Below are 10540 nucleotides of genomic sequence, written 5' to 3'. Positions count from 1 at the left end.
CCCTCCTCCACCCCCCACCCCCACCCCTTCCTGCCGTGTGGTAAAGTCAAGAGGACTGTTTGTGCCCTCCTGCCGCTGCCACTAGCTGGTGAACCCCGGGCAACTGTTTTACCGAGGTAAGCGCTGCACATTATAGCTGCACATTGTTACTGCAAAAGTGCGTCGTCTCGCTGTTGTTCGTGCACTTTGCAGCCACGCAGTCAGGCTTCGCGGCTAGTGAAGGGAAGTCCCTGCTCCTCCAGCCCCCTGGCCGACATAAATAACATTAATATTACTAGCGTCGACTGTTAGCGCGGTGAGCTAACGCTAACGCTAGCCATCTGTTGCATTGACATCCGATAAGTTTTTTCTGTGACACGGTAGCTGCTAATGTCATTAGCGCCACCAAGCTGTGTTATCATGACGATGTATAGTTGTATCGTTATGTGGAAGGTTTACGCTGACGTCAGTTTAACCCAGTTTACGTGGATGTAGTCATCAAAGGGGAAGTCCAGCTCGCTGTGTTTAAAGTGGTTACTGTGTTGTGTCAAAGACGCTAGTTGAGGTTTTTTTTTTAAACACTGCTCCGTGAAAACGTGAACAAACAAAACCTTGTTCAGCTGTACGAAAGGCGTCAGCGCACCTTTGCAGGTAACATTCCACGTGTCCATAAACATTATTACCGCAACGCCAGAAAGCAGCGCAACCTCTGTCAATCTACGCTTAATAGAATTATCGAGCTGAGTCATTTCTCTCAGTCCTAAGTGTTAGACGTTAGTTTAGGGTGTGTTGGTATTGTGCTGAAATTCAAACTTGGCGACTGACTCCCTGTCGGCAAGAGTTTACCTGCGAATTAGACGCAGCCCAACATGACCACAAATGATGGATCCAGAGAGCTGAACTTTCACAATAAACGACTCGAAAGAAGGCAACACTCCGGGAGGAAAACATAAAACCTATAAGTTACTCATAGTGAATTATTGGCAATAACAACAAGCTTTATTAATAATGAGAAGTGCACTGACTCTAGTATTTCACATGTATCATGTTAAAAAAAATAATATATTGTGGTATTCATCTGGGTGTACTTTTGAGATATAATCCATCCTCCAGTGAAAGCCTGTCTCATTATTTTTTGCAAGTTGCGTTAAGATTAATCAGTCAGCCAACACTAATGATTTCATTAAATAGTGTGCGTTTAAATTACATCACCTAACTATGCCACATTTGCCACCTGGGACTTGGTGTTTGTACGGCCACATTATTGTAATCTGGGTTTGTTATCTGCCAAATGCTTTGCCCACCCTGCTAGCTTCCTGAGGTACGTCTGTGAGGTTAATGGCCGGAGGCGAAGGTGTTGCATTACAGCATCACAGCTGCCTTGAGTGACGTGAACACTCAACTATTTATCCTGAGCCTCAAACGTCTTGTCATAATGCCATCTTCAGTCTTTATTTAACGTCCAACATTACATCCACTCTTCTGTCCTCTTCCATTCTCTTCGCTTTTGCTCTGTGTTATCAGGAACTTTTTTTTTTTTTTTTCTGTTCCTGTTTTTCCAACTTATCGCCTTCCTCCCTCCGTCAGACCCAGTGCACGGCTGGATCTCTGTGCACGGCTTATGCAATAAAACCTTTTAATCCCAGATCAAAGTCATTCAAAAAGCGGTCTTTTTGTCTGGCTTCCCATTTGGCAAGGACTTGGCAGTTTCTTTTGCTCAACACTCTGGTCTTAGTGAAATACAGGAAATAACAGAAAACTTGCTGACCCCCACAAGGCAGCAGGCTCAGATTGAATCAATGGATTTGCCATAATGGCAAGAATACATGTGCACTCCAAATCAAGTTCTCATCCATATTGTGATATCGGTCATTTCTGTTGTTGCGGCGTTTTGTTACCCTAAGTAGACAAGCTGTTTTGTTACAGACATAAAGGGACATTCGAAAGAAACAAAAAACCCAAATGCAAATCCTTTTAGAAGGATTACATTTTGGTTCCTTTTAGAGTCTCTTGTAATTCCTCTAAGCTTGTAAACAATACTCTAATGCCCCTTTAAGGTGGCTTTGTCTGCTGCTGTATTTTAGAAAACGCAGTCAACAGAACGCTGCAGTTAGTCAATTGAAAAGTGTTTACGCTTATCACCCTTGTCAACAGGTAGGGAGGCCTCCTGTGACCAGAGTGTCCGCCATATCCACGTTATCAACATGGGGGCTGTCCTCTCATGGTGGAAGGTTAGTAATTAATACGCGTACTGTCTCAGTGTAGCTGAAGCCAGATGTGATTGCCTTACAATTCTACAGATGTTTTGTGTGCCTATGTTTCTGAGCTTGTCATAAATGCCAAATCTCAGTCACTTGCATTCGTGTCATTGTGTAAAGTGCATTGTTTAAGTTTATACTTTCCTGGATCATCACCACCTGCCATATTAATAAGCACAAGATCAAATGCTGACGAACTTAACACCCAAAGGGCATGGTACACATGATGCAAGCACAGAATGTTCTAAAGTGGGAACATGAAACGGGAAGTTGTTTTATTTGTTTGCGTTTCATTTGCACATAGTGCTTTGGTATCATGACAGAATATCTGTCTGTTGCTTCTGTCTGACTAACATGTTCAAATATTTGCCTTAACAGGGGAAGACTTCCACTGTGGAGATTCTGGAAGGAATTGACAAGGTACACTAGAGTGAATAGTCGGCTGCAAGGGCCAACTTTCATTTAGCAAATAGCTTTTGATTTGACCATTTCTGTTTTGCAGAATAATAAACTGCATTTATTTCCTGATTATTGTAATTTACTTCCACCTTGGCTCTAATTTTGCATCTATTTGCAACAATTGTCCAGGAAATACTGATCACAGACTTTGTTGGCATGTATTCCAAAGAATTTGGAAAAACACAATGTTTCTTTGTCGCTGCTTAAACTGCTGGATGTGATGGACATTTTTATTTATTTTTTTGCCTTGTACAAAATATACCTTGAAACTGAAATAGAATCCTTTGACAGTGGATGTATCCACAATTGCGGTATAGTCATACTAAAATGTCCCAGTAGCCTGGGTATGTTTTGCCTTTAAAACATATAGTGTCATATTGATTTGTGACATTCTATGTGGAGAGAGTGGAAATACTAGGAACATATATTACACAAGTATTTATACTTGCTGACCACCTTGTTTATAAATGTATTAGTTTATTTAGTAAGTGTTACCACAAGTGTGCCACTGAATGTCACATCAGATCCTCTTCGGCTCACTGATGGGGGGCTTTAGTGCTCATGTGCAGTGCAGCTTGTGTTGGGCTATTTTCAGCATGTGTCCTTTTGAATAAGAGACCCTACATATGGAGAGATCAGGTGGCAGTCAAGTAGCTCAGAGACGACTCTTGTCCATGTACATCTTTTTGTTTTGTTTTTTCCCCTCAGGCTTCAGCACTTTAAAACATTTGGCTGTATTTTTTTCCATCCCATTTCCAAGTTCCATGAATAAGGACAAACAAATACCTGTTAATGCAATACCAAATGTTGACTCGGTTTCCTCATCCATTGGAGTGACAGGGACACATGTTGCTGTAGGACCATATTCCCCTGTATCCAAAGAGGCTCTAGTTCTGTCAGACGGCTATTTCTGTGCAAAGCAACCTGCGCTTAGCCCAACATGTCCATCACAAACAATTGTATTGCCATTTAATTTGTTAAACTTGGATATTTCATTTCATCAATTAAATTAATAATCATGTCTACAACTGTAATTTTATACAAAGTATTGAATTAGGGACATTGATGACTATGTTTTTCTATTTACTTGTGGAAAACCTTGTGTGTTGTTACTTATGAAGATCTTTCCCTAAAAAAAAACCAACCATGCAATATTAGTTGATAAACAGTGAACACCTTCAGTATAACCAGTTGGCGCATAATCTTATGTTTACTTCTAATACACAATACCCATCCCCACTGTTTACCGGATTTATGGCATTCGAGGCCTAACTGAAAATGGGAAGAAAAATAAAACCGCACAAATAGTTGTATTCAAACTGTAGTTTCCTTCTCAGCCCAATGCACGGTGTCCTTAAGCCACAGCAATTAGTTTTCTCTTTACACCTTCCTGTGAAATTGTTCACACCACTAATGATGCAGGCCAGGAGTGAAAAAAAATGTACCACTCTCCCATATTCTCCATTTATTTTGTGTTGTGTTCTTATGGGCTGTAGTAAACATAGTTTCTGAGGAAGTGGAGCCTCGAAAAGAAAATGGTGGTAGTGTCGTTTGGGAAAAGTGAAAACCGCATTGACTTTATGGACGGTGTGAGTGTGTACCGACCAAGGATAAATTGAGTTAAACTCTCGCTTAATGATGTGACATTGATGTTGTGTTCCCTCACAGGACATTCAGGCTCTTGAGGAGTACAGAGAGAAGTATCAGAGGCGTCTGAAGACATGGGTCGGCCGGCTGCTTCTGTACTCGTCCCTTCTCTACCTGTTCACTTGTGCACTCGTGTATTTCTGGTACATGCCAGTGCTGTTTGTCAGGCGACTCGTCTTGTGTCTCGCCTTCCTAATATTTCCTCTTTTGTAAGTATATGAGGTTGGCTCACGTCTCGTCCGAATGCAACTGCAATGCAAGTTTGACCCTTTTTCCTCTTTAGAGTTTGGCTTCTTCGAAAAATGCTCATCATGATTTTTTCACTAATAACTGAAAAAAATAGTAAGGATGTTTTTGTTACGCTAATTCATCATTTAAAATGGTTTGATGTGAAAACTTTTATTGATTTTTCTTTTTTTTCCCCCCCAGATGAAAAATTAGAAGATCTGACGGCACGAAAAAGGAAAATAGTAAGTGTGATTGTGGTGTATGCAAGATACTACTTTTTATTTATGTGTACTGCTAGGTGTATATAATATAGTATATTTAATCATACGTATGTATTTATATGTAACTGTTAGCATGTTTTTGAAATCAGCCTTTCAAAATGGACTAATCTGCATCAATGGCACCGAAAGACTCAGTTTACGTGGGTTTGTGTAACGCGTAAAGGTCATAATTTCTGTAAAAAGGATCACATCCTGACATCTAGTTGTCCATTGCGCTGTGAACGCTGACACAACCTTCTGCAGGTTGTCCAGGGGCCTCCGAGTGCTTCTCTTATTGATCCCCCTCAACATGTTTCAGCGAGATAATTGCTAACATTCTAACAGACAGCGTTTGACTGGTACAGTGGCTTAACCCAGAACACCATTCAGCTAATGTCACTTTAATTAATAGCATTTAGCGCTGGAGTGAAATAAATCTGAGAAATTGCTTGTCATCCTCTGTCAAGTCTAATAACTTTCAATAATTAGGCCTGATGGATTTTCACACTCTCCATTATCGAAGTAGTGAATGTAATTATTCTTCATATTATATGTAAACAGTTAGAAATGTTGAGTACTTATTTTAGATTAAGATGTATCATTTTCTTAAGTAATTTTGTGGTGCCAATTTCAGTCACGTTTATTTGTGATTTTATGCTAGTTGACTCTAAAATATATATGTAAAAGGCTTCTTAATTACACCAAATCATTAAAAGAAAAAAAAAAATACTGCCAGACAGGGAAAAAGGCTATTACTCAATAAGTAATTGGTTTTTTGCATCATCAAGAAAAAAGTAGTAGTATTTTCTTATTTATTTATTTTTTTAACTAAAATGCTTTTTTTTGGTCCCGCTCCCTGCCTCAGCTGGAAGAAGTTATGGAAACTGAGACTTATAAAAATGCCAAGCTAATTCTGGAGAGATTTGATCCGGATTCCAATAAAAAATTGGTGAGTTTGTTTTCTTATTTTTTTCCATGCTGTGGACTCACACCTCACATTTCACAGTTAATCCAACTCCTCACTCTGCTGTTGCTTCTCATGTCAGGAGCTCCAGTCCCCTTCTGTTGCGCGCCATATGCCCGTAAAACCAGGACAAGGTAGCGCCACCCTCGGGGGAACAAATACAATATGTACCTCTTACCCTTTTTTTCCCCGCTACTATTTCTCGCGTGAAACCTCCAATGTCTCATGTCTCAGAGCTTCGGCAGCGTCATGTCATCCCCAACGCCCCCTCGGTGATGGCCAGCCCTGCGAGCGTAGCCGTCGGCCGCCCTCCGACTGCCTCCGAGCCAACCTTGCCTGGACGAGCTTCCCACTCGGCTCCGGGCGGACCCCCGGAGAGGAACCTGTCGACTGTGGCTGCTCAGCAGAGCTTGATGAGGAAGCCTGTGACCTCTGAAACACCTGTTCCAGGATTCGGTGAGCTACCTGCGCGCAGGGGGACCACATCATAATGTGGTCGATTAAGGTGTGATTTACTCTTCCCTGGTTCTTGTGTCCCCAGTTGCATAAGGCTTTGTGTGTGTGTGTGTGTGTGTGTGTGTGTGTGTGTGTGTGTGTGTGTGTGTGTGTGTGTGTGTGTGTGTGTGTGTGTGTGTGTGTGTGTGTGTGTGTGTGTGTGTGTGTGTGTGTGTGTGTGTGTGTGTGTGTGTGTGTGTGTTGGAGGAAAGGGTAGGACGTAATTATATGAATGTACTTTCCAAGTATCCGGCTAAAAGGTTCAGTGTTTTTTTGGTTTTTTTCCCCCCAACCTCATTTGTTGTTAGACGCAACACTTTGGAAAGCAGTAGTTTCTGGACAATTCAAATCTAGTGCAGCGAAAAACAGTTCCATTCGGCAGCTGTTTTAAAAAGAAAGACATCTATGCGGAAGTATGAACCGTATACACAAACTGCATTTCTGGACTGTGGACGCTCATTTGAAAATGCAAATAAGCGCAAACGGCAAGGAAGATGTTTTCCTGCAGGAAGCTGAATGCTGTAATTGCCGCGTTGGAATGCCAACTGCGAAGCGTGCACGGATCAGGATTACATTAACTATGATTAATTAGCCAGGCCCGCGTTTGTTCTCTGGGCAATGATGGCAGAATCTCACTAAATGCCTTTTAATGCACGGCGAGATTGCCTTTGGCATCGGAACGCCTCACAAATGGTCGGCGCGACTTGATGGTATCACCTGCTCCTGTGGAAAATCGAAAGTGAAAAGCAATTTGGTACAAAGAGTCACCGCAGAGTTTCCATATGTTGGTAAATTAATAAGCAGCAGGAGGCCGAGACTCTTGCCAAGCCTCGCAGAAATGACCAGTCATCTTCGTATGATTGCTCTTGATGTAAGATTATATTAATTACCACGCGCCAGCGCAGCAGGGATTCTGGACGTGCTTCGCAAGTGATGGCCACCGTTTGGCCGTCGGGAAGCCGGTACAGCAGAGTGAGGTGGACCATGGTGTTGGCAGGAAACTGAACCTCGGCCTTGTTGGTCATTTCAGAACCATGAAGTCTCTGCTGTGATGGATTTCTCTGAAAACCATTATACATATCAGAATATTATGCTAAACCAGGAACAGGCAAACTATGGCACTGGGGCCATATGCGGCCCATTAAGCTTTTTAATCCGGCCCGCGAACTTGAAACTATATTAGTGTACCTTATTTAATGTTTTAGTCTCCCTACGTTCTCACGTTTTCTGCCACGGTGTTGATGATGATATCCTGAAGAACAACATAACTCTAAATTACTTTTAAATAGCAGTAACTGATGGTACTAGAAAAAGCTCTGTTTGATTTTCAGTGTTTAAAGAGTCAACAAACAGATGTTTTGTTGCAGCGCTTCTGTTCATTTTCATTGGACGTTAAGGCACATGTTTTCTACATAACCCATGATACATATCTTTATTCCATGTGGTGGGTCACCAAAACACTCCATCCATCTGCTCCTGCTCCGACCCCCTCTGTCACATTTTAAAAGCCATTGTGGCCCAGCAGTCACAGTTTGCCCATCCCTGTGCTAAACCCTTCTTACTAGTGTGTATTTTGGAGGGATTGCAGGCCCACTCTTACCAGAATGCATCATTTTAAAACACTAAAATTGGTTTTCTTTGGAAAAACAGCTCTGCTTCGGTTTATTATGTTTGCCAAGCACAAAGTGTTCCTTTTTTAATCATACTGGGGTATTAAAATTTGGCTTTTTTTGTGGGTGGAAAGCAACATTTGCGCCTGGGCCTGGGAACTGTGTTTAAGGGAGCGTGTGTTGTGTTTTACCAGGAATGCACCCTCCAGGCCCGCCCCTCGCCAGACCTGTTCCCCCGAGGGAACGCGGCCTTGCGGACAGAGTCGTTGAGTATCTTGTCGGTGATGGTCCACAGAACAGGTAAACCACCCCTGCAGATACTGGTGGTGGGGGCGGCGGGGAAACTACTACTTGCTCGATGGAACAGTCACACAATAATGCAGCGCAATGTTGAAACGCCACAACGGCTATTCCGAGTGTGCAGCAGTCTAAATTACCGTCTGGGAATGTTGTCCTTCCTTCCTCACAGATACGCCCTCATATGTCAGCAGTGTCTCTCCCATAACGGCATGGCATTAAAGGAGGAGTTCGAGTACACTGGTAAGACTTGGTGAAACGCGCACGCTTTGTGTCAGCGCCCCTCCTCTCCCAACCCCCCATCAAACACCGCCTTCATTTGCCCCCCCCCTGCATTTGGCAGTGTAGTATATCATATGGCTCTTAAATGCCTCCGCCTCCGCCGACCCCTGTAAGCAAAAAGCGCAACAAGATTGAATATGCAAACTAGTGCCACACATCAATCTGATGTGTTTATGCATCTCCAGCGTTTTTTTTTCTTCTTCTTCTTCTCCCCATTCACCCCCACAGTCGATGGCTTATTTTCATGTATATTAATCTGTGTCTGTTTAGGAATCAGTTAGTAAGGTTGCACCAAACCGTTGGTGTTCTTATTTGTTTTCTCCTCATTTGTCAGCCTTTAGGTGTGCGTATTGTTACTTCCTGAACCCTGCGAGAAAGACCAGGCCTCAGGCACCCAGATTCCCCGAGTTCGCAGTTGAGCCAAAGCTCTCACCTGACGACCACGTAACCTCGTCTGCTGCCGACGAAAATGACGAACCACCAGTTTCAGGTTATCATTCCGCCACCAGCATGTCACACACGCGTACACCGTAACACCTAAGAGTGCGTGTGTAATCTGTTGTAAGTGTTGGCTGCGTCTATATAATTTACCGTCTTTTTCCTTTTAGTCTGATATACTGAAAATGCATGCGAAATGTCAGTGAAATATGAGATCTCGTTATTGCGGAAAAAGCAAACTTGTGCTTGCTGCTGAAACAGACACCCAAGAGGCAGGAATAGCAGCACCAGCAGCAGCAGCAGCAGCAGCCGCAGCAGAGCTGAGCTGTGCGTCAGACGGGCCGACCACGCCAGAGTCACAAGATCTGCCCTCGGAGAAATCTGACGAAGAGCAGGATTTGTCAGCCATGGAAGTGGAATAAAGCACAGGAATAATGATGACAAGCACAAGTCGAGCTGTAGCTTTGTTTTTCTCTAGAATAAAAAAAAAATGTATTTGACTTGTAAGTAAATACCTTGTGTTGGAATAACAGCGTAAACACACAAGTAATGGTTGGGAGTTTCAAGTTGGAGTATAGGATATTTTTTCCCCCTCTGCTTTTATTCTAGCAAAAGTGATGAATTTGAAGCATGCAGCACAAGTTTTTGGTACCAACTGCAAATCAAACTGCAGAGAGCAAACCTTTCCCAGCATGGTGGTGTGTCCATTTCATTGTTATTATATTGTGTTAAGGACAATCAATGAATTTGTGTCTAATTTTGATTAATAAAATATTATTCATATTTTCTTATAAATAAATGATGCCTGGAGCAATTGGAACCCTAACGGGCAGAGAGAATCTTTTTAATCAGAAAAAATTGATATTTATTTTAATATTATTTATAACAATTTTTCTAGAATACTGTGCCTTTCATGACAGTGACTAGTGTGTTTTTAAGCAGAGTGGTGCTACATGTTTACAATACAATGGTTCTATTCGAGCAATGCATAAACGCAACTATATTTATGACTCGTGGAGGGAAATGACTCTGTAAGGCGGTACAGGGCACATGCTCCTGAGTGAATTTTATATTTTCTACTCTGTTTCACAGTATTTTCATGAAATAATCTATAAATATTTCACTGTTTACAGAATGTATTTGTCTGATGAATTACTGTTATTTACAAATAAACTAAAGTGTTATCTGGACTAAGGGTGTCTTATTTTCAAAAATGACAATTTATCCAGGTATTTTATTTATACTGATGCATTCAGAAGAATTGACAAATGAAACAAAAGGTTTATTCTACACTGATAAGAACATAAGTAGGTGTAATATGATACCTGTGTTGTTACTTATTTTAAATTGCTGGGGCATTTCTTCAGCTCCTCACAGCTGCATGTTTAAGCGCCCCGCTTTCATTAGCAGGTCAATTTTCGCTTGTGATCATTTTATTTTAGCTCATTGATCATTCCAGACAGTGTAAGATAATGGTGCTGACACCAGGCTCGGCCGCTCTTGATTGCTTGACCCTCTTCATTTGCAACAAGAAAGTGATTGCGGCTACAAACTTGTCCTCTGCCACCGCGTGACCCTTTTCCCCCTGAAGATAAACCGTAAACTATGGGTGAGGTCGCCGCC

At 42.1% G+C, this 10540-nt stretch overlaps 1 protein-coding gene across 2 annotated transcripts; it reads left to right on the top strand.

Annotated features, from left to right (window-relative positions):
• lnpa (limb and neural patterns a) lies at positions 1-10107 on the top strand. Of its 2 annotated transcripts, none has more exons than XM_076039951.1 (13): positions 1-116; positions 2134-2210; positions 2616-2657; positions 4365-4552; positions 4627-4685; positions 4773-4813; positions 5697-5780; positions 5878-5929; positions 6030-6251; positions 8095-8200; positions 8370-8440; positions 8814-8969; positions 9179-10107. In XM_076039951.1, the coding sequence occupies exons 2-13, from the start codon at positions 2184-2186 to the stop codon at positions 9337-9339; spliced, it is 1209 nt and encodes a 402-aa protein (XP_075896066.1). In that variant the 5' UTR covers positions 1-116; positions 2134-2183; the 3' UTR covers positions 9340-10107. The 2 variants fall into 2 exon arrangements, with proteins under 2 accessions (XP_075896066.1, XP_075896067.1); XM_076039952.1 differs by lacking the exon at positions 1-116 and adding an exon at positions 511-630.
• The last annotated feature ends 433 nt before the right edge of the window (positions 10108-10540 follow it).

The sequence above is a fragment of the Nelusetta ayraudi genome, unplaced genomic scaffold, assembly GCF_046127955.1.
Source record: "Nelusetta ayraudi isolate G7.1 ecotype Tasmania unplaced genomic scaffold, CSIRO-AGI_Nayr_v1 ptg000060l, whole genome shotgun sequence".
In the NCBI taxonomy this organism is placed as follows: domain Eukaryota; kingdom Metazoa; phylum Chordata; class Actinopteri; order Tetraodontiformes; family Monacanthidae; genus Nelusetta; species Nelusetta ayraudi.
This window is presented reverse-complemented; position numbering and strand designations above follow the sequence as displayed.